The following is a 24,595-nucleotide window of genomic DNA, read 5'->3' on the forward strand; positions in this document are numbered from 1 at the left end:
ACACTGGGCATCGTTTTGAAAATACATAACTGAAATGCGAGACTCCTCATATAATCTATCCGTGTTACTTCCACTTTATCCTCCTGGGAGACTTACATTCTCTCCACCCGTTCAATTGATCTCCATTGAAGCGGTTAAAAAAACACCACCTCTTTTTTTTTTACAAGCGCTGTGGTGTCTTTTATGTAAACTCGCACCTGATTGGTCCGGTCAAATACAACGCCGCTTCTGATTGGCTGAGCGTGTCCTGTTGACCGAAGGTGGACTCCCAGAGAGTCGGGAACGCTGGAAGCGAAAAAAAAAAAAAAAAAAAAATTCCAGCTACAAACTGCACCATGCGCCTCCACTGAGTGGGTTTGGATTAATCACCGGGAAGTCGTTTGTACTCAAACTATATTAAATTATGACAGCGCCTGACCACACAGGAGCTCCCACGCTATGTTTTTACACCGTCTACGCGATTTTAAGGACAACCACCGCCGCTGTTCCCAGCCGTTAATGACGCTACTCAACTACACAGGTAACTTTGTTTAAACTCCAGCCGTTAGCACGTATGCTAGTCGCTAGCAGCCCGTTGCCGCAGTTAGTTTGCTTGTTGCGTTTGGCGTACTTTACCACCTTTACAGGTAGCGTTCACAAACCACACAACAGGGGGAAACGGGTTGTTATGGTCCCGTGTGGACTTTCGGACTTGTTTTATGGTGGTATTTTGTTAAAAACTAACAAAGGCAACGCTTCTTTTGTTGAGCGCCGGGGAACAACAGCTCGACACGCTCTGTTCGTGAGTCGGTTTGCCGTCGATCTCGCACAAGGATCCATATTAAGACTCTTTAAAACACGAAACTGTTAATTTATTGGTAAAAAATATAAAAAGCTTGAATAAATTATACCCTTTAACTACTGTTTCTGTGTGTTTATACAGTGTAACTTGTTTATTTCGCCCTGCCTCCCCTCTGTGGTCCACTTGTTGCTGGCCATTCATTATGCAGTTGTTGACTATGCACGTTGTTGTGCTCCGGGCTGTTGACGAGAATAAACTGCAAACAAACAAAGCAGCGCCTACATGGCTTGTCATCAGTGCTGTCTTTAAGATGTCATCAAAAGTGATAAAAAGTATACTTTTATTACACTTTAACCTTCATGTGTTCACGTCATGCAGTGTTACCATATTATTACTCACAAGCCAGCCTCTTTACTAGTATCTATGTGTCGAAATAACCCTGATTGTCCAGAATAAGGCGCGGATGGTCTACTATTGTAAACGATAAACAACTGAGGTGATTATTCACGTTTCTTTAGAGGCAGTGTGACACCACACACTTGCCTCTAGAAAATGCACTAATAATTCATCTCTTATCCCAAACAGATGGACTAAAAAATCCTGGACTAAGAGTGGAGGTGTTAATCTGAGTGGAACACATTTCCCTGCACCCCGCCGGCGCTACCTTTTCGATGTGGACATACGCAGAAACAAGGATTTTAAGTGAAGTTGAATGATGGCATCACACTGGATTCCGTCTTGTGAAGATGACGAGAAACAGCGAGCGAGGTCCTCTTTCTGTGAGGTAAGCCGTAGCTCTTTGTCAAGTGAGGATCGTGAAAGCGATTCTCGGGGGGGGGGGGGGGGGGGCAACTGACTCCCGTCTTTCAGTTTGGTTTTGGTGGGGGAGTAATTAGTTTGACACTTGGGACCAGCTGTTTGTGCTTTTAACACCTCCTGTCTGATTCTGTAGTTTGACAATTTAGTTCTTTTCATAATTACAGACATGACTGCAGTCTCCATGTTTATGTTTCTTTGTGTTCTTCCTATTATCCCACGTGGAAGCAAGGGTTGATCTTTAGGGATGAACGAACCAAAAACCGGAGCAGCATTTCATTAGACTTCAAAGTTTTAAACAAAGTTATCGCTACTGGATATTGCCGCAGACAAAGGCGACCCCACTTTATTCAAGTCCCGTCTTTCAGATTTTTAAGCTGTGACCCCTGTAGTACCAGACAGGACACCATCTGCTCCTCTGAAAGCTTGTCGCCTTGAATGAAAAACCCTTCACAGCAAACTAGGCAGCAACCCTGGCTCTTTGAAATGGAAGGGCACCTATTTATAGAATCTGTAGCTTTCTTTGATTTCCTCCATCGCCTTTAATCTAATATTCAGCTCTTCATTTCGGCCTGTCTCTTTCGATGTGAATCGCCTGTAAATGAGGGATGTAAAGCTCATTATGTTGTTACTTTTAACCAACTAGTTGCACTGAAATTTGATTTAATATCATTGGGAGTGCTCAAGGGAGCAAGTAATACATCATAATATAGTAAACCAATTAGAAAATAATAGAGAGATGCTTACTAGGTTTCTTTTTATTTATTTACATGAGTTAGTTTTTTTTTTCCCCAGAAGCCTGAAATGAATTTAGTTTTTTTTTTTGTAAATTTGAGAAATTAAATCAAGGATAAGGGTGCCTGTTTAATATGAAACACAGACTATAGTAGCCTGTGCAAACACCACACACTGGACAGACAGCCTGTGTTTCATCCTTGTTTTTTTTTTCCTGCTGTTGCAGCAAAGAAAAACAAACTCATATGACCTGCTTACTTTTGTTATTGCACCCACCTGGTTGCACTAGCTACTAAATTATTTGAATTAATCTATTTAATGGAAAATTCTGTGGCAATAAAATCTACAGACAACATACTGATGTCAGCACGGGGAAAATGTTACGTTACATAATATTTCAACACATGACACAAGAAAGATCTTTCGCATAGTGCTCAAGAAACATGTCTAGAGTCTTGTGAGGGAAAGCAGTCAGTACAGTGTGGTCGGAATAAATCCTTCTTTTTGCAGTCCCCTCTAATAAGACTACCACACAAACCAATTCATGTGCTAATTTTGAGCCGGAAACCCCCTGGAGTCTCTGGTCCTGGGATTTTCTGGAAGCGATGACACTGTGAATTTAATCACTTCAGGTTTTCTTTTCAGTTTCAGGTTCTTTCTCCTTCGGCCTTTATTTGTTTAAATATTAAGATGGCAAATAACGTGACTATGCAATGATGGAAAATAAATAATCTTTTATTCAAATCTAGACAGGTTTTGGCTTTAGTTGGAAGTTTGAATTTTTTTTTCCATATAGACGTCTGTCTGTTTTTCAGCTGAATAGGGTGAGGTATTTAAACATTGCAGCTGAATCCAAACAGACAATAGCTGATTCCTTCCAAATCAATAGATTTGGTGTTAATCAGTCTGCTGTTGTCAGTCTCTGGTTGGATTTTGCAACGGTGTAACATCTGCCTTTCATACTCTTAATAGAACAACAAAAATGAGAAATGGATTATTGTCTCGGATGATGAAGCGTGATCTATATTTAGCACTGTAGGGGGCTATTGATGAACAGACTCCCCCTTGTCCCCACAATCTTGGCTTCATTAAAGCTCGGGCAGTGTTTATCTCATTTAGGCTGGCTGTCTTTTACAGAACCCTCCACGCAGGCATCGTATCTGATGGCAATCGGAAGGGAAGATTGGCCTTCAATTCGATAGAAGAAGTCTGTTACTTCCTGTTGCATTACGGTTATGTCTGCAGCGTCTCAGGGGAAAACAGAAGAGATTGGCTATGTCGTCCAGGCTTTCCTCGTCGTGAAGGTTCAGTCTGAGTAAAACATCCATGTCCTCTTGAATGGAAAAATGCCTGTGACCTTTTTTTTTGTCTTGTTTGAGTAGCTCACATGAATCGTGAGTCATTAGAGGCAAATTTAATAAAAAGGCCCATGTCAAAGAGCTGACAGCTTCCTTTTGAACAGCTGCTCACCAGATCCATTTCTTGTTCTTGCCACCAAAAGAAAAAACAAGGTTACAGATAAGTTGTATCAACAAACCTCAATTGTCCCGGTGTATTTGGTTATACAGCTTAACTATGTTAGCCTATTTGCAATACACTGACAAAAATGTGTTTCGTGCACAGTTTTTGTAAAGCTCTTTACGCTCTCATTAAATTGAATCAGAAGTAGTTTTAGTTCAGCAACATTTTAGAAATCCATACGAATCAGCAGCCAGAGTGCTCTTCTGTCCCGTCCATGTGTTGTAACTAGAAGTGTGGCACGCACAAAACACACCATGTGCAGTCTTGAGTAATGATACTCCTAACCTTGTCCTGCAGTACAAGCCTGGAACGCCCAGGGCTCACCGGTGGCCCTCTGTGTCATTATCTCTGGCGTTTCACAGCTAAGTGCTTGGTTTGGATGGGATGTGGTGTAGAATTTAGCGGCCCACAGAGAACTGGGTTCCTAAACACATTTTAAGGTTGCGTGCTTGTTTACAGAGCTGACGTCATGTGGTGCCTGTGATGTGTCATTTTGATGATGTCAGCGAAGGATTTCAGGCACACAAACCATGCGGCGTGGTTTCAGAGTGATCTAGTAAAAATGGAGGTGGAAATTCCAGTTGCTTTGTAAGTGTGTGTGTGTGTCTGCCCTGTGGATATCGTAATTTGTGGCGTGTAAACAGCTCTACATGTGCAGTAGTTCCCAAGAATATTTGGGGTGGTGTTGGTTTGTCTGCTTTCTAATCTCTCTCTGCTGTGGGTGAACCGCTGATGTAGTCGCCTTACAATCTCAGAGAAGACGACCATATGCTGTGGATGTCTAATATTACTTCAAACACTGGTAGAAATGGTGTACCATCTGACAAAAAAATGATCTTGAATAGTTCTTTTGATTTTGTTTCAGTTTTGATACGGAACTGTCTTACACAAAAGTATATACCTATCTGGGCAGCTCAGTGCTGTTGTATTTTAGGCATTGATATATATAGTGTACAATGTCATAAAAACACCAGCCTTATTTATTAATTCGTTATCTGGGGACGTGTGTAAAGGATGGAGACAGGGCTAGGGATGACTGACAGCAAATCAAACATCCCTATCGCGGTGGAATGTGTCAACAATTGTGGAAAATGTCACTCAAACGTGAGTAAATCGTGCATTTTGTTGTAGCTGCAGATTAATACACTGGGTGGTACTGGGTGTAAATACTCAGTAGAGCACAATTGGCGTGACACAATAAACAACAGCGGCCGTGTTTATTATAATAAAGGATCATGTCAACCAGCTTGGCAGTGTTGCTTATTGCCGTGTTTTTAATTGTATTTGGACGACAGCAGAGAGAAGAAAAAGCCGCTGTGCATCAGGTTTTTCGCAGAAAGCCCGGGGAAGCACTTCACTGCTAGGTTTGTTTATTAGGAACCGGCGTCTGGGGATTTAAATCTTGTGTTCCTGCCCTGAGACACAGGCCGGGTCACTTTTCTTTTCCAGCAGAGGAAACAAATGCCTGCTGAAAACCTTTTCCCAGCTGCCTCACCCAGTGCAAATATCAGTCTGGCATTCTTGTGATTCATAAATGGGTGAGAGGCATTCATCTGTGGGCAGGAAACCATAGGTGTGTGTTTTGATGTGGGTGTTTTATGTGCTTTTCTTTGTAACCTCTATTATCCACGAGTCATAGTTTTTTTTCCCCTGTTATGGTAATTGATCATTTTGTCACAGTTATTAGAAAGGATGATTACATCTGGTCTATCAGGTTCACACTGGGATCTGGTTTATACCCTTATGGTATTTGTTCTTTATTTTCAATCAGATACCACGAGGTAAATGCTGGTCTGGAATTTATTGACCTGGTCTGTCGCGGTAGTATTAACTATGCAAGTGGCAATGATAACACTGCATGGTATGCGTCTGTCAGGAGGCCCACACCCCCCCTTCTGCTGTGCACATCTAAAGATCAGAGGGTCTCAAAATTGCCCCGTGCACTGGCTGCTAAATCAGATCCAGCAGACGTGGACAAGCTTGCCTCCGAGACATGAGGGCAGCGGTACAGGCATTTCAAACATCCAGTTGATCTATGTTCATATCACCAGAGCACTTCTCTGAGTACGCACTCAAATATTCACTCGTGTTGTGAAGACACCCAGGGCTCGTACAGACACAGACTTAACCGTGGAAGCGCTGGTATCGCGGAGCAGCCATAGCTTGGTTACACACTGCAGAACCTGTTTTGCTAGTTTCATCAAATCACATGGGTGTCATCTGCACCTGCAGCTCTTTTTCCCAGCCCACAGTGCAGTGGGTTCTTGCATTCAGCAGTATGCACATCTGCATTCAAAAAAACAAAGTGGCTGCAAACAGTGAAACATGCTTTAACTTGGTACCCACCTCCAGGCACTAACTATATTTCCACAAAGCAATTTAGCGAGAAACTGAGACAAAGTGACGGACAGAGACAGACAGGTGACGTTTAAATGAGTGTTTGTGGTTTTAAGTTGGTGTGGACAAAATGTTGCCTGTTTTTTTTTAATGTGGTTTGGTTCCTCCACTTCTCTGTGCAACAGCTGGACAAAGTGGGAGAGCTGCTCAGATTTATTTATTTCTCCTTTGCTTTAAACAAACTGTCAAATGTGCAGTTTAACGAGGAGCCAAACTCTTGAAAATACTTAGTGTTTCCTAGGCTGTGTGTTAACATGCTTGTAATTCACTCTGGTTTTCTGACATTTTACTAAACATATCAGTGCAGGCAGAGATGCAGTCAGTGCAAGCTCATCAAATTCCTCACATTGTGGGGGAAAGTCTGTGCTTCATGAGGGAGGAGGGGTTGGGGGGGGTGGGCTGTGAGACAGTGTGAGGATATGCTTTTTTTTTTTTATGTGGAAAAGCTGAACAGAAGTTTTCCTGAAAGCCGTACTGGAACAGGGAATATGATATGGGGAGATCTGTGAAAGGGGTGTTGCCACGCACATGATACCACAAAGGTGTGAGGCTATAAATAGTCAGTAAACACAGGAGTGGGTGGCCAATGCCCCGAGGCCTGACACACTCTACTCCAGCTGTGAAATTACTTGACTGTAAACGCTGTACAGCGTCTAATGATTTTCAAAAGCCCGTTCTCCTCTACACCGTGTCGAAGTTTAATGATGCATGCTTAGTGTAGATGGAAAGTAATTCCAAAGAAAAAAATATTTGTTGATGTGGATCTGCTTTAACATGTAGTGAAGCTCCTTTGTCTTTGGATCTTACCTCTGGGGTTTTCCAACATTTTCAATTTCAGTTTCAAGATTTCATAGCTACATATTTTTTTAGCAGAAATCTACTAGTCCTTGTGAGTTTTAAGTTCCTTCTTCTATCCTTCTTTTTTTTCCAGAGTGACTCTACAGAGTGGAGGAGCTTGGCTGATTTTTCTGCTGCGCAGTATTCAGCGGAGGAGGAACCATTCTCATGGCCGAGGCCGAAAACCGTGCGTTTATGTCGCACGTCCCATGGGTTCGGCTTCACCCTTCGCCACTTCATTGTGTACCCACCGGAGTCGACCATGCACTGCTTCCCGGTAAATTTCAGGATCAGATTTGTTATTGCACTAGTCAGAAATGTCCATGAACTTCACGAGTATTGCTCTTGGTACTTATCACACAAGATAACACTGAGTCAACAAATTTCCACATACTTGAATTCTGCGACCATGAGCAATAAAGTCACTTGGGTATTTTTGTGTTTTTGCAGGAGGAAGATCATGGCCGCAGAGGTAAGCAAAAAAAAAAACTCATCTGTTCCACTTAATTCCTGTCCTTCAGCGCTGCTGAGTCAGAGCAGTGCCTCTAACTTCTAATGACTTATAATCCATCCACTCTTTGGGTCTTTTTGCTTCCTTATGTGATGAGAACAATGTAGCTCCAACGTGTCACTGACCTTTGTGGAGGCATGAAAGGTTTGGTCAGCACCACCTGTTTCTGTCCTGCACTGACCCAACTCATATTGTTGTTTCACTTTGTTGTTCTTGCTGCTTTTTCCCCTCTCACCATTTAAAAGGCTGACCGAAAGAGATGGCCTCAATTTTTACTGGGTTGTGTGTGTTTGACCCTCTTTCCACTTGTTAGCCACAACATTCAATTTATGTCTCCTCATTTTAGGAAAACGAGTCCCGTAAATCTTATCTTGCATACCATGTGCATTGTTCATGTTAACCTAAACCCCCATTTTGGCATGTACACCACTCACACAGATTACTGCAATAAATGTTTTAGTTGTTGCATTTGTCATTAGAGGCAAATGAACACAGTAAAGATTGATGCTATAAATAACAAATATATAACAGTATCTTTTTATTAACTCAGAACTCATCAGTTTTCTTAATCGATTCCCGTCCAGAGGAAATACAGTGGTAATATGTTTTCATTGTCTTTGAAGGTCCGTTGGACGACAGTGATCACTGATCACTGTTCAGATTTAGTCTGCCTTGTGTGATGACTCTGAGATCATAGCTCAGTAGTTTGTTTGAGGGATTAACTCTTGGTTCAGCAGCTTGTTGCTATTTGTTGACCATGAGGTGGCTGTAACCGGACTACATCTGGGTGGATGTCAGTAATTCTATTAGACATTTACAGTAGTCCCTCGTTTATCGCGGGAGTTACGTTCTAAAAATAACCTGCGATAGGCGAAATCCGCGAAGTAGTCAGCTTTATTTTTTACAATGATTATAAATGTTTTAAGGTTCACTACACACTTTATACACTTTTCTCAATAACTTGCAAACATACCGCACTTCAGTCACACTACAGTCCCTTAGCCAATCAGGACGCAAAAGACGACACGCGGGAAAAATTGCACTAAAAAAAATCCGCGAAACTCCGAGGCCGCAAAAGGTGAACCGCGTTATAGCGAGGGACTACTGTACTGTATATTCCCTGGAGAGAAAATTTGTTGCACAGGAACCCACCGGTGTAATTCATCTTGTATGTGTTGAGGAAGCAAATTTTTGTATGCACGAGTAATCTTTTTGTTTTCATTACACAAGGAAAACCCCCATCAATTCCTTAGAGTGTGTCATCCATGGTTGAGAATGTGTTCAGGATAGTGCTGAGTGATACTATTAGTGCTGGGTGTCACTACTGATTTCCTGAGTTGATTTGATTCCATTTTCATTTGATTTGATTTGAAATACAGTATTTAAAAAAAAGTCAAGGATTTTATGAATCAATATTGGACCATTAAAATCAAGTATGATATGAAATGGGAAATCAAGTCAAGTATCTGTATTTTTATTTATTTATTTATTTTTGCCCAGTACCACAACATCTATGTGAAAAGACATGAACTTCCAGCTACCATTAACCCATTGAGGCCTAAATACTCTTCTGTAAACCCCCTCTCAAAACCTGAGGTTTTTCAAAATATGTCAACGCTTACTAAAACCTTAATTTCTCAGGCTCTGTAGCAGATAAAAACATGAGATAAAAAGCATTTGAGAGCTTACTTCTTTGGCTTTCAACTTGACTGACTTGCTAGGGCATAATCTTCAAATGCATTTTTTTTAAAAAATCAATAAACACCAAACATTTTTAAAAATTTTGAAAATCAGTAAAGATCTATTTTTCCAATTACTTCGTCAATATCACTTCCTTCACTTGAGTCAGCCATGACGGATCGCTAGCACGTGTTTAAAATTTTCGACCAAAACATACTCCACGTGTAGGCTTATTTCGACCAATCACAAAGCGTTTTATTAGTCACATGAGTTTAAAAAAAATCCCTAAGCATCCCTGTCACTCACCCCAAGAATATTTCAGCCAATCACAGTGCATATAATTGGCCATGTGCCTCGAAAAAGACACAGACGCGTTTGCCGGTCTTAATGGTAACTACGCATAGATGCGTGATCCGGTCTGAATGGGTTAATGCAAATGGGATTTATGTTTCACCCCAAAACTAAAACACTGTGGCCAACGTAGGTACTTCATCTGGAGCTTTGCTACTTAGGACTGAGTGAGCCAGATAACATGAAACTGCCGCAATCAGTTTCAAGAAGCATCACACGGGGACTGGTAGACAGCAAACCAGAACTAAACTTAAAAGCCAAATACTTGCTTGTACTAAACAGGCGCCAAAAGGGAGAGACCTTGATGTACTTTCTTTTTTTTTAATTCATAAATCACTTAATGCCCCCCTCAAAAGAAAATACTCTACATTATTTACTCTGTGTATAGTTAACTTATAACTTAATTGATAACTGAAACCGGTCAGTGCAACACATTTTAAGAACCAAATTAGAAAGAAAGCAAGAATTAGATGAAGTAGAAAGGTTTCTTACATGAAGGCAGCATTCATGTGGGGCACAAGGATTAGACACTAGTATGGCGAGGGTAATAGGGTCTTTCTCTGAGTGATCATAATGATTTAAGTCATTTTTTTTTTTTGTATGATATGTGCTCTCTAACTGGCCAGAGTTGGCAGCAGGATGACGGGAAAAAAACTAATAATACCCAGTATTGCAAAACCAGCAAATGTTGTTTCACAATAAGTTGACCTACTTCTTTTAGGTACACTAATGACAGAAACATCCATACCGTTTGGTGTTGGACCGGTGTGTGTGGTGTCGGCCTGTGTATCGCACTTAACCGTCCAAATTATGGGATCACAAATTACACCTCTTGCTTTGTTTGTGGAAAAGACTAGTGACGTAATCGTATCCTTGTTGCTTAGTCATAACTGATCTTTCGGATGATTTGTGTTTTTTATTCTGAACGACTTGTTGTTTGAAGACATTGCATCTGGGTCGTGAGCATACAGTTGTCCACAATAATTATCTTATTGTATTAGGCTCTTCTGTCATGACTCTGGAGTCCAGCTGGGTGCAGTAGGGATCTTATGTTTGCATATAAACTTGTTGCTCACTCACATCAGGAAAGTCTGAAGTAAGTGCTTATTGGGTACTGGCATTTGCTTACATTATTTCTCACTAATAATTTTCTTGAATAGCTTTAGGCGCAAACCTCTCTCCCTCTGTTTGCACAGTGATTAAATGAAACCTGGCCATGTTATCATGTTCTGCTGCAGTTTTAAAGGAACACACTGAGAGCTGAAATAAATTTTCTCTTCTGACTTTGGATAGTCCTCAAAAAGCTGGGAATATTTCTGAAATGGTTAGTTGCCAGCTGCACTAGTCAGGAGGTGGGTTTATGATCCTTGATAGGGTGTTGGTTCAAAGCCTAAATAATTAATAATTCTATTGCTCATTTTAATCAAATCTCCATTATTACTTCATGTTCAGGGTGACAACGCACCATACATTTAAGTATTTACAGTGGCTCTCATGCAGATTTTACAACACCTCCACTGAGGAAATGGTGATGCAGTCCTACAGTATGCCACCAGAGGGAGTGGATTTTACAGCTCTAGTTGTATGGGATGTCTGTACAGTATTACATAATGTGGGAGCCCAGGATGTGATGCTGCATGAGTAATCTCGTGTGTGCAAAGAAAGAAAGAGAAGTTGAGATACAAGTCGGTATGTATTTGTGAGTTTCAAGGTTAAAAAAACCGTTGCAAAATAATCTCATGCCACTTGTTTTAGTGTGGGCTGTCATGTCCCAGATGTAATTGATCTGTGTGAGTTTCTCTATTTTTATTAAACATAGTACTTTTTTTTTTTTTTTAACTATCACGGCTGCTCTCATGCAGGCTTTCCCAATCCAGTGTTGTTTGCGAGGTATCTTGTTCTGACTCACTACCAGAATGTTAACTACAGAGGAAGGGTTTTAGCCAGTCTTTGGCTGGGCCCAGAGCTATTTCTCAGTTTATAAGGAAAGAGTGGGAGTTGTGCAGCTGAGCACACTGTCACTCTACCATCTCTCCCTCTCGCTTTCTTTTCTTCCTTTTTTTTTCCTGTGGCCATGCAGCTGCTAGGAGACAGGAGCAGCATGAGCAAACAGGTTTTTCCTCTCTTTAGCAACTTTTACCCACAGCATTTCCCTCAATTGATTTTTTTTTTTCCCCCTCCGGCTAATTAATAGTCATGTCTACTCAAAACTGGGCACGCACTGGCCAGAACACAGCTTTCATAAGGTTGATTTACATTCTTTCTAACTTGTGACAAACTTCCCAGTTTCTGTCTTGTATTGTCACAAAGTAATGTACTGCTCATTTTATTACTCACTGATGAGTTGTTGTTGTTGTGGGTTGGGTCTCGTTGTAAGTGAACATCCAGTACCGCCCTGCTTGGATTAGAGGGATGTTGACAGTTAACATTTTTGATTTCCTTTGATTTGTGTCAGTTATAAGTTTTAAGCATTTCTTCTCAAGGATTCACCATTTGCTCTTATAATATCTTTAAATCAACACAATTGTCACATTTCAGTTATGTCTTTGCATTATATACGAGATGTATAATTTATGCTAATTTCTCTGCTGTCATTAGGGAGACAACGGAACAGGCTGGAACCGATGGACACGATTTTTGTGAAGCAAGTCAAGGAAGGTGGCCCTGCTCACGGTGCTGGGCTTTGCACAGGTAATCATCAGTCGCCCTCCTTTATTAACCAAAATCTTCGAGAAATTGTTTGATCGTTTTATTTCTTGGAAGTCATGACAACAGCAGAGGCAAAGTTAGACAGAAGTCCTCCTAACTCCTCTACGCTATTGTACTATAACCAGCAGCCACAAAGAAAATGCTTAGAGTGCCGTTTTAATTTGTGACCTGACTGTACTTCTGCTGTGCAGAAAAACATCAGCAAGGACATTTAATACAATGCAGAAGTGCTCTACTTCTCTGCTATTTTTTGATGATTTTAGTATTTTTTTGCTTTACAGAAACCTTTGGCCACATTTATTGTAAACTTGCAGTATTTGACTTATTTTAGGCTATTTGCTTTCTTCTGAACCTCGCACTTCCCCTGTGCCAAGAGCATGGGCTGTGTTTTCTTTAGTCAAACAACTTACAGTCTTTCAACAAGCCTTTCTGTCACTGACATCATTTTTCACTATGTTTTTTTTTTTTACTTTTAGGTGATCGATTAGTTAAGGTGAATGGAGCAAGCATCATTGGGAAAGCTTATTGTGAGGTTATATCCCTGATCCAAGACAGGTAAAGTTCAACATACATTTGTATTACTGGTTCTGGACCACTTCGTGCACTTCCCTTGTTTAAAATCTGCCTTGGTCCTTTACAGTGGCGACATTCTCGAACTTTGTGTGATGCCAAAAGATGAAGATATACTTCAACTGGTAAGATTTGCTGCTGTTTTTTTTTCTCAAGTCCCGCAGAATTTTCCATTCCATCAAAGAGCTGCTCTAATTTAAAGTGTTCATGTTGGGACAGTAGTTATGAGATGCAGGCAACCTGCCTATCCCATCAGAGCTCTCTATCTAGGCCTCCTAATCAGGCCAGAGCAGCCTCTCTGTCCTACAGAACTGCTGCTGACACTACCGCTGGAACAGCCTAAAAGGGATGCTAGAGCAAGCATTACTAAAAATACATATATACACTAACCCATCTGTATAGATCTTGTAAAAGGCACAAAACTTACTTCACTTATAACTTGACTTGCAAAGGGCACAAAAGTAAGAGAAAAGTAAAGGCGTATTTTTATTTTTTTTTCTGAAAACCTGGCTCTATACAGAATACCACACCCAGTTGACGGGTTTCTTGTAACTAATGATTGTGTCATCATCATGAGATTGCATAGTGACGCGGTCTTTCCATTATAACTGTTTGACTGCTCAACTTAGCACTTGGATCGTGCAGTTTTTGGTTGTAATACAGCAGGATGTTGAAAAATGGCAACACTTGTGATATGCATGTTGAAGGCTATATATGATTTCTCAGCAATGGATGAAAAGTAGAGCTAAATGTCAAGTGTGTCTGAATACCACAGACGCAGATCTATGGTGCAAAAAAATCAACATGGTTACTTAATGTGCATTGAAATTAGGTTGTTGGAAGGTTCACATTTATTTAAATGGACATTGCCACTTTTGGATCACTTTTAGATCCAACAGCTACACTGAACATTTTGTCTTTTGGCTGATTTCCTCTTTTCAAGCTGCTTTCTGAACCAGAAAATACACGTCACGCTGTAGCATCACTCTATGATCACGAGGGATTTTGTCGAGAATTGATAAGTTGATCACAGTACCGTACATTACATAAGGGAGAGTCTCAGATAACATTTTTAATCAGATCAAATATATATTTTGAAGTTATTATCTCATAGCTCTGAGTCAGTACCTTATTATTAGGATGGAGGCAGTTAAGTATAGCTGTTATTTCAGTGTCATAACAATCTTTAGAAAGCAGCAATCATTTAAGATTGTCTGGTGCTCTTATATTTTCCATGTTGTAGTTACAAATTGTATAAATGATTACGTTAGATTAATAAATGTTAATTCATTTTGCAGCTACTACACAAATCTAGTACTTGGTAGCATCTCACTCAGGAACAGGAAATCACTTAAATGAGATGTGTTGTTGTCATTTATAACTTGAACCTAATAATCCCTTAAAAGATTAGAAAGGATTCAGATTTGATCAGTGGATTTAACACTAATAAAGTCCATTTGGATTAAAAAAAACTGTACATATTTTTTTTGCATAATTCCAGCAGTAAGTGTTGAAAGTCAGTGTAGAGATTCTTGTGCTACACTTCTACAAATGGCTTTCTAGTTTAGCTAGGCTTGGGTCAACTACAGGAAAGTATTTTTAAATGTATATTTAACAGCCTTCCAAAAATATACAGGTCATTTATGTGATGTGTGTAAAACATGGCATCTGTACTTGCTAGCGTTTAGACATTTAAACTGGAAACAACTCAGATTTAACCTGTAATGTCACAGGGAAAATAAAATATTGGCCACATCCACTTATCCCTCTTCTTCCATTCATTGTAAATTCCTTTTTTCCCACTTGACTCTTACTCCACCCCTCTTGCCTTAGGTCCTCCTCCTTCCTTCCCTCTATTTTTCCACGTCTCGTTTACAAAGTCCACTCTATCTTAGATGTGTGTTGCGATACCATTGCCACAGTACTGTACAGAAATTAACAGTCACAAATAAATATCCGTTGATGTAGACAAGCAAAGTGATGACAGCCGTCCACGTGAACGAGAGGATTACCAGAGATGCCAGCAGCAAGACATTACACTGTAGCAGGCAGCTCACGGTGACTGCTTGGAGACGGGCAGCAGTTGCTTAGCAAAGAGAAGGAGAGACTGAACATTCGAGGAGCAGAAAAGGGAGGGGATTTTACGCAATAAAAACTGAGGAAATACTGAGCAGAGAAAAAATTGAGGGAATAACATGAATGATGAGCTGAAACCAGTAGATAAAATCAGCTGACTGCCCCGTGTTTTGAACAGGTTGAAGGAAAGGGAGAGAGAAGGATGGTGTGGGAGGGGGAGCTGTACCATCACAGCTGAATGTATAATCAGCAGCTGCTGCTTCTGTCATGTGAGCAATAGCGGAGGGAGGGAGGAAGGGAGGGCGGGAGAGAGAGACAGACATAGACTGGAGCCACCTTGTTCAGTTAGCGTAATATTCTGGCTGAAGATGGATAGAACCACGAAGACATAGCGGCAGCATGAGAGGAAAGCTTCTGCTGCTGTCACCTCACCTAGTACAGGCTGGCACAGGCAGGTCGTAACGTGGCAATCCCGGCTGCATCTTTCCTTCTTCATCCCTCTGTACTGCTGCTGCAGCTCAAGTATATTTTTAGCATGTCAAGCCCAGTCACTGCTATGGCTGTTTCATGTTCTCTCCTCTTTGAATCTGTTCTGTTTCTTCCAATGTGTGCAATTTTCTCTACTGGCATATTTTTCTCTTCCACCCTCTCTACCATGATTTCCTAACGCTCTTGTTTTCACATGCTGTAACGTCAGCCTTTTTCTTGGGAAACATCTAAACTGGTAAGGAAACCACACACTGGGTACTCAATTGATGCTGACATGTTGTACTCGCTCGATCATTTTGCATATGTCATGCATGTCATCATCGTCATTACAGGATGTCGTCCTCGGGTTTTACACTTTTGTTGTTCAGTTGCCTCGGGAGGAGTATTTAATCGTCAGGTCTGTGCTTGTGTTGTGTTGTAGACTGTAGAAATGGCCGATGCTCTGTGCCTGCAGTACCTGTTAGATTGAGCGCTCGAGTTGGCATCCAGCTGGCATCTTAGTGAAGCCTCACCCCATCTTCATCCTCCATGCCAGATGTCATTAGTGTGATAAAGGCCACTGACCTCTGAACTCTCATGTGCAGTAATGTTTGTAAAGGGAGGGAGGGAGGTGGCACACGCAGATTTATGTAAGATTGTATTATGACACCAGGTTGTAGCCAGATCAAAGTCCTCACCAGGTTGTAGCCCGATCAGAGTCCTCATACCTTTACATGTCGTTTGCATGCGCTTTGTGAGTAAAGGTGGGAAATGTTGACGGCCTTACAACACATAGTTAGTGTACAAGTAATGGTTAAAGCGTCGGTTGTATTTTTGTACTAATAGAAAAGGGTTCTATTAGTATCAACAAGGAAATAGGATGGGAAACCTTGGACAGTAATCGGGCAGGCTAAATATAGCGCTTTCTCTTTGAGGGATGGGCAACCTGCTGTCTGTCTGAGGTTACGGTCTGTCAGTCTGAGGTGGATAAATGAAGGTACTGGTTACTTGTCTGTATTTATCTCTATTTTATGTTTTTATGTTGTAACATTTGTTCAAATATGTCGATGATTAGGTTCTTGATATTTGTCATTCGTAATCTGTACAGACACTACCCAAATACAAGCTAAACATTAAATTCAGTAGAGCTAAACACGGTGTTTGCTATTAACACCATAATATGCACTGGTGGGACATTTTTTTTTACTTCATACTGGAATTCACAGCTGCTGTGTAGTAACAAACCACGGTTGATTTGAGAATATACGCGGTAATATTACAGATAGATTGCTGTACTATAAAAAAATATATATATATAGTTTGAGGCACTGTTGTTAAACCTCTGCTCCTGGAAAATCTTTTCTACTTTGGTTTATATACTGTGCTATCCTCTGTCATTACAATGAGAATTCTAAATAAGGAGCAGATGAAGACCAGTGACACCCCTGAACTGCTTAAACGCCTCCGCTCACTCATACTGCAACATGCAGTGCCCACACACATGCATCCAGCAACGTTTGTAATATCACTCTTGACTTCTCTATAAGCACCTCATTGTTGAATATTACACACTCTTGTGAATGTTGCTTGTACCTATTTTTTTTGTAACAGTGCTTTGTTCCTCTGTCTCTAGGCCTACTCCCAGGATGCCTACCTCCGTGGCCACAGTAGCTACAGTGGAAATGCCTGTCACATTCCTGAGCCACCACAAGTATGCTACCCCAGAGTAGACTGTAAGCCTACGGGCATGGCCCAGGCAACAGACTCGGCGGGGCAGGTCTGCCGAGGGCCAGCGGTACCTCCTGACCATGGGTACCGCAAGGAGATCACCGTGCCCCCATCTCCTCCCCCTCAATCGTATCCCAAAAGCCAAATGGCTGTATGTATGCGCAACGACAGTGTGAGGACTGTCGTAGTTCCTCCTAATACAGCCCAGATGGGACGAATGGGTCCAGTAAACAGGAGAGATTTCATGGACCCTGTTTTTGTCAGGGGGAGGCCTGGGTCACTGGCTCAGTATCCCCATCCAAGAAAGGCTGATGTTTATCCTGGCGGTCCAGGAATGGTTCCATTTGGAGGTCACGCACCTCACTATCCAGGCAACCATCAAAACATTGATTGGCGCACTTACCAAACGTACAGGGAGTATATTGACAACAAAGGAATCCATTCCCATGCTAGTCGGACTATCCAGGAGAGGCTGGACAGTTTGCGAGCTGCTAGTCACGCCAACTTTGGAGCTCCTCATCACATTCCCCAGGGAGAATGGGGCCCTAAGGGGATTCGCAGAAGGAGTACCTCCCATGAACGGTCATATCAAGGACCACCACCTCACTTTCAGATTGCCCCACGTAGTGCCTCGCACGACCGTATGTGCAGTGCTGATAGGATTAGCCATGCAAGGAACTGGCCGCCGCGAAGTGTGTCCCAAGATGGTCTAGTTCTCAAAGCCCGGGCACGATCCACAGACTATGTTGACCCTGCAGAGATGGCTCATCCCAGCGAGAGGAGAGGAGGGTATGGAAGGGCAGACCAAGGTACGAGACCCAGCAGACAGTCTAACCCCAGACCTGCGATGTTCTACAGGCCTTCTGTTGGATACAGTGGTGGCATGAGGGTGGAACCAAGCCCCTCCCTTTACTCTAAAGGACCAGATTCTCTTCAGACCCGCTCCTCACCGATGCTTTCTGACAGATCCCTACATTTTGGAAAAAGTACAAGTTCTGAACATTCTTTCAGTGACCAAAGAGTTTCAGTCAAAGTAAACCATGCGGGCCAGACTTCCCAACACGTCCAGAGCAGGATGCGGGCTGAAACAATGCAATCGTCAGAGGTAGGCCGAGATACAGCATCAGCAGGAGGATACAGGTCTTCTTCGTGTTCTACTCCGAATGATATCCCTCAGAGGCCTAGCATCCTCAAGCCGCTACACCTAGAGTCCCAAAGTCAGGTGAATGGACGAAGCCCCGTTGAGACTGGGGTGGTTCTAAGAGAGAAACCTCCTTCTGGAAAGAACCCCAGCCCCCTACGCCACCCCTCCTACATCCTGGCTGTAAACGACGACGGAGCAGACTCCACAGCGGATGTGGTGGCATGCTGGCTCCCCAACGATGCACGGCGAGAGATACATATACGCCGCCTTGGGGAACAACATCACACCTCCTGCTCCAGCAACTTGGATGAGTCTCTGGACTCCATTCCATTCATTGGTAAGAGAGCAGTCGATAGTAAGCCATGCCGCCCCACGTTGTCATGGCAACAGCAGCAGACAGTACTACCATGGTTCAGTGCTAATACTCTAGCTAGCTGAATAGCATCAGCACCACAGACGCTAATAGAATTAGCTAAATAGATGAATGGGTGGAAAGGCGGCTGTGGAGCTTGAGGTCTAACTGACTGCTATAGTTTCACCATTAATCTGATTTATGTGTGTAAATACAGTGCTGTGGAGATTCACAGATAAATGTATCCCTCTAAGAAAATGTAATTATCAGGTTGTATGATATTCAGAGAAGGTTTGTGGGATGCTCGACTTAGCCAGGACGGAGTGAAGGATGGTTTAACCCTTTTGGAATGTATTGAATTTCTATTATTAATACTTAATAATGCTTTCTTAGAAATTCTCTCTCCAGAACAGATTGCGTTATGGTTCAAAAGTCCCTTAAGGAATTTTGTTTTGATTAAATTGTTGTCTACTCATTTAAAGATATATATTTTAAGACTTCACTAGAGTGTTTTGCTTTTTGTTGCTGTCAGTTGACAGTTTGACTCTTGTTTGAGAGAATCTGCTGACAATATTCATAATTAACGGGAACACTCGCTATGTTCGGTGTTTGGAATATTGCTATAGTTACGTTGCTAGAGGGAAGTACGAGGACCTTTTTTAGATTTCTTAAATGTTCTTTGGAAGCTATTGTGAGATTGAAACTGTGTCAAACATGCTCGCGGTATGCTCCGATATCTCCCTATATTGCACATCTCAGTTTGTTTCTTCTCCATCTGTTTCTCTTCAAATATGTATTATGTATGTTTGGGTATCTAGCTGCCTGTTCCAGTTTTTCTTTGGTACCAAACATGATTTAGTTAAAAAGAAAAAAGAACTGTGAAGGCAGACAGATTGTTAGTTCATTTTTGCTGCGTTTGTTTTGGGTCTTAGTGTTTACTTGTATAAGAGTTAGTTCTTGAGAGAAATGGCCCGCCCCTGAAAACAAAAAGAGATTTGCGTTCAAAGTGAAAGAAGCACGTCAGCATAGTTTGTGGTTGGCCATATATTTTAGAGGGGACAGAAAGGAAACATTTTGTACTTTGCAGGTAGGCCGTATCAAGAAACTAGGTCACAGGCAGCAAAAGTAGTGAAAGAGTTTAGTTTGACCGATGCAAGAAAAGTTAGTTTAAGTTGAGGTCTTTTTTGAAGCTATCCATTAGAGTTAGGGTTATATAAATCTAATATATGGTAAGCAAACATAATTTTCAATTGAATGTTCTTTCTAATGACAATTTTTGAAGGTAAGCCATCATAGGCATGCTCATCTAATTTTAGAGCTTTTATAAATGATGTATGTCCATATTTCTGGTTCACTTCCTGAAGGTTTTAATATTCCACGTCTATTAAATTAGATTTTGATTTAAATGTAGGCTGCATTTTTTTGCTTCTGCAGAAATTTACTGCATTAACTGTAAATTTCTGTAAATGTGGGCAGGCTGTTAAGTGTTGAGCTTGCACGTATATGTTTCCCTTTGTCAGTGATTAGTTAAGCATTTAGACGTTACGCTTGTTGCACATGTCTTCACTCCACTTCATGGTGTTCTAACCTCTAGACACAGTGGCAGACTTCTGAGTAGTGTTTACGGTTGTGATTCTAGGGAACATGCGTCAAGTTGGATGTACAGTATAACTAGGATCTGTGAAGTCCCTGCACTCGTGTCTTTCCAACAGTGTTCTGCTGTTCCTTTAGTGGTCCATATAATGCTGGGTTCTGCTCAAGGGTTCTTCCTGTTAAAAGGGAGTTTTTCCTTGCCACCGTTGCCTTCAGGCTTGGTCTGGGGTTTTCAGGCCGGGTTTTTTAAAGCGTCTTGAGACGATTTGTGTTGTCATTGACGCTATATAAATAAAATTGAATTGAATTGAATGTTGGTTGTCAAAGAGGCCTGACGGTCCAGGTGCAGACAAAGCATGCAGTGATGGTGATGATACCACCATGCAGCCGTTCTGGGATTTCTGCCCTGTTCCAGGAGAACAGTGCCCTGATTGAGTAAGCCCGGATCTCCATCAATGGCCTGTTTGAAAAGCCGCCAGTCCAGGCTATGTCCTGATGATGTGAGATCAGAAATCTACAAGCTTACTTATCTTCTGTAAATTGTAATGGTGGTATTTTTCCGCTCTGTTTTATGTACCTGAAATTTGGCCCTATTTTGGTTATAGATTTACCTCTAATAGTAACTATATTAAGGCTTTTGGAGGAATATCAAATTTAACAAATTTAATTAAGAAATGACTGTATATGATCATTATATATGTCACTGCATATCTAATTTGGCCTGTGAGCTTTGAGCCTGCAGTTAGAACTTTCAGTGTTGTTTTGGTTTTGTTTGTTCATGGGTTTAAGATTTTAAGCTCCTCTTTGTTAGTTATGACTATTGTATAGTATGCAGAGTACTATATACAACAAAAGTTTGTTTACCCAAAATGGAAGATAAAGATGGGAGCCTATTACTACTAAGACACAACCTTAGTAAGGTAGCCCATGAGACCTTGTTAGGGAGACGATGACATCCTTTTTTCTTTGCCCCGTTTCAAAGTTGGGTGCAGGCTAGAACTAGGACAGTTTCTTTTAAAATTAGCTCCAAAAGCCCCCTGGCTGCAGAGAGCAGCTTTGTACTCTGAGCTGTTTTAGACTTGAAGTGCCAGGAGTGGGCGGCACTTGAGAGTTTAAAAACTTCCTTCTCTTTCACAAAAAGAAAAAAAGTGTTAAAAGATGATCGGTTCCCACTCACAGCTGTGTTGTGGCATGTTGGCCATGGGACTTACAGAAAGACTGATTAAGATTTCTCTAAATCCCCCAGTTCAGTGAGTCATATAGCAACAGGCCTACATTTATCCTGTCAGAGGCGTAATATGAAAATGTAGCATACTGTAGAACAGAAATGTATTAAGTTAATTTGCATCTCTGTTCTCACGCTGAATGTTTTGTTCTATTCATAGATGAGCCAGTCAGCCCCAGCGTTGACCGGGAAGCTGCTCCTATTCCACCCTCTGCTGTGATATCTGTTCCACCATCCATAGCTACGGCACCCTCTAGTCAAGGCTCACCCTGTCCTCCCATTCGGCGCCAGCTATCACATGACCAAGGTAAATAGCACTGGGTTGGTTGAGTGAATATTATTCAGACCTTGGCTTGGAAAATAATTCTGAATATCACTGAACGGCTGATTTTTCTCTCTCTTATAGAAATCATCTAAATTAATGCATAATTAATTGTAAATAATGCATGTTGAAAGTGACTCATTAACACTCATGTCTTGGGTTGTAAGCTACAAGTAGCGTTATTTTGTATATTTCATTGTCACTCTATAGAGTCCCTGCGAAGTGCGTTGCTGGACTCTGACTCCGCCAGCAAAACAGAGCGGTCCAAGTCTTACGATGAGGGTCTGGATAACTATCAGGAGGAGAGCAGAGGGTGAGTCCGTCCTAAGACTAGGTCATTACTCTCATTTACTTCCTCATTTGTTTTTCGTCATTGATCCATCTAACCTTGTCTCCTTTGTCTCCCGTTGTTCTATTTAGGAGATCTTCCAGTAGGCATATGCCCAGTTTCAGGGGCCTGAGAAAGGTGAGGAACCCACTTTGGTTGGTATGAAAATAGCTTATATAGACCATTGATGACCAGATAGCAATCTACTGTAATGGCAAAATAAATCAAGATGTAATGTCACAAAAGATACACTGATTCTTAAACATGCTTATAAATATAGAAACCACAGGACGGCCAGTTATGCATTGAAATATTTGCTCAAACTGTTTGACCTGACTAAACTTGGCGATTGTCGTTAGAGAATGCATTAAAGCGTAAATAATGCCAGGAATAAAATGTCATACTGTATCCACGCTTGCAGGCTCTGGATGGCCATAAATCATCGGGGGATTCTGGATCTCGAAGGGACTCCTCTTCAGATATCTTCACCAATTCTTCCAAAGAAGGGTTGCTTAACTTGAGGCAACTAAGTACAGATAAAAATAAGGTATGCCTTTACCCACGTGCCTTTGTTTCAGCCATATATATCACTAATGTTGTGATGTTTAAGTATTTTTCTTTCTTTGCCTTTCTATATCTCTACTTCTTCAGCGTGTTGGCGGAGGAATGAAATGGAAGCAAATGTATGCTGTTTTACAAGGTCACACTATGACCCTCTACAAAGACAGAAAGGATGCGCTGTCGCATGCTTCGACACAAGCAGATGAGGATCCACTGCGAATTAGCATCAAGGCCTGTCTGATTGACATCTCCTACAGCGATACAAGACGCAAAAATGTGCTGCGATTAACCACTTCAGACTGCGAGTATTTGTTTCAGGCAGAAGGGAGGGACGATATGCTGACTTGGATCAGAGTCATTCAGGAAAACAGTAACCCAGATGAAGAGGTGTGTGTCATCGTGTTATGTGCCTAACTAAGTTGTAATTATCAACAAGTGACTAACTTAATTTCTTGAATTATTTAGGTTCCAGTGAAACGTATAAGTTCTTTGCCTGAAATCTCAAAATTCAGTAATATACCACCTGGCCAGACCATAGTACTTGAGACTAGACACAGGAAGATCAAGCAAGTTTAAACTGTACCACACTATAGTTTTGAAAGAAAAAACAGGCACACCCATCGGTTAACAACAAAGTGAACCAAAGACGGTCTTTGAATAAAACACAATGAACGAGATGGAGAGGATTACTGCCTTTATTAATTAAAGGTTTAGCAAAAGATAATATAAGATGCCATTCGAAACCTGTTCTACCTGTGTAGGACAAAAACAAAAAAAACACATGGCATATGTTGGGGTGTGAGGGGAAAATTCCATTTGAGACTCAGAGCCAATCGGTTAGACTCCTTTCGGTAAAACATTGTTAAGCAGTACCTTCTGGCATTAATTCATTATGGTATCTTGCATAGAGGTATGACAACACATGACGTAGTGGGGTTGGAATTAAAAAGCAAGTATGACATACAGTACATTTTAACCAATGATGAAAACAATGGAGTCCAACCAGGCTGTGGAACATGCTGTTTAGGCTGTATTTGAAGCCTCTTTGGACAAACTGATAAAGCTGTTGTATATTGTCTTTAGGTCTACAGGTAGCTGGCCTGTGTGCAGTTTGCCTTTCATCTTTAGTCTGTGTTCTGATATATCAAACAAGTGAAAAAGGTTTTGGATTTACAGCTGTCATAGCTGAAATTTGAACCTGTCAATAAACCTGTTTATTGTTTAGAAAAAAATCTAGTTTCATCTTAATTAATGCCTTCAATGTATTCCTACTTTATTACAGAATGGAGCTGTAACAAGCCAGGATTTGATCAGTCGAAAGATCAAAGAATACAACATGAGGTACACAGGACTCCCCCATGTGCTCATTCACAGTACTGCAGAATACCCCCTTTTAAGATGATGCTAACATGTGTGTATGTTTCTTTTTCTTTTTCAACTTCTTGTTGATCAGCGCACCTAGCAGCAGGTCTGAGCCCTCTCCCAAAACCTCGCGCCAGTCACTTAGCATCAAGCAAGCCTTCCTGGGAGGTAAAGGAGAAGGCAAGGTCTACAGCCCCCATTCGCCCAGAGCAGGAGAGGAGCGGAGGGGATTGAAAGGTAAAGCGTCAGTTTTATTATTTAGTGTGGCAATAGGGTGTGTAACCTCAGATTGGTCATTCATTTCTGTGTGTGTACCTTGGCAGATGACTCCAGTCCACCGCGGGATAGAGGTGCTTGGAAAATTGGCATTGCAGGGATCATGAGGAAGCCCTTTGAAAAGAAGACTCCAGCTGGTGTCACCTTTGGTGTCCGGCTTGATGATTGTCCTCCTGCACAGATTAACAGGGTGGGTCTGCTCTGTCTTCATGTTTTAAAAGAATTCAGATGAAGATGTGACACACTGCTTAA

At 41.5% G+C, this 24,595-nt stretch overlaps 1 protein-coding gene across 2 annotated transcripts in view; it reads left to right on the forward strand.

Annotated features, from left to right (window-relative positions):
* Positions 1 to 184: 184 nt before the first annotated feature.
* arhgap21b (Rho GTPase activating protein 21b) overlaps positions 185 to 24,595 on the forward strand; it is a 32,348-nt gene continuing 7,937 nt past the window's right edge. For both annotated transcript variants that reach the window (XM_084546601.1, XM_084546602.1), the window contains exons 1-16: positions 185 to 520; positions 1,367 to 1,565; positions 7,182 to 7,364; positions 7,538 to 7,559; positions 12,228 to 12,320; positions 12,815 to 12,893; positions 12,979 to 13,033; positions 17,086 to 18,661; positions 21,655 to 21,801; positions 22,027 to 22,129; positions 22,237 to 22,282; positions 22,566 to 22,691; positions 22,796 to 23,092; positions 23,988 to 24,046; positions 24,159 to 24,304; positions 24,391 to 24,533. In XM_084546601.1, the coding sequence (XP_084402727.1) occupies positions 1,494 to 1,565; positions 7,182 to 7,364; positions 7,538 to 7,559; positions 12,228 to 12,320; positions 12,815 to 12,893; positions 12,979 to 13,033; positions 17,086 to 18,661; positions 21,655 to 21,801; positions 22,027 to 22,129; positions 22,237 to 22,282; positions 22,566 to 22,691; positions 22,796 to 23,092; positions 23,988 to 24,046; positions 24,159 to 24,304; positions 24,391 to 24,533 (3,147 nt within the window). In that variant the 5' untranslated portion in view covers positions 185 to 520; positions 1,367 to 1,493. The remainder of the gene's footprint in view (positions 521 to 1,366; positions 1,566 to 7,181; positions 7,365 to 7,537; positions 7,560 to 12,227; positions 12,321 to 12,814; positions 12,894 to 12,978; positions 13,034 to 17,085; positions 18,662 to 21,654; positions 21,802 to 22,026; positions 22,130 to 22,236; positions 22,283 to 22,565; positions 22,692 to 22,795; positions 23,093 to 23,987; positions 24,047 to 24,158; positions 24,305 to 24,390; positions 24,534 to 24,595) is intronic.

The sequence above is a fragment of the Chelon labrosus genome, assembly GCF_963514085.1.
Source record: "Chelon labrosus genome assembly, chromosome: 6".
Taxonomy (NCBI): domain Eukaryota; kingdom Metazoa; phylum Chordata; class Actinopteri; order Mugiliformes; family Mugilidae; genus Chelon; species Chelon labrosus.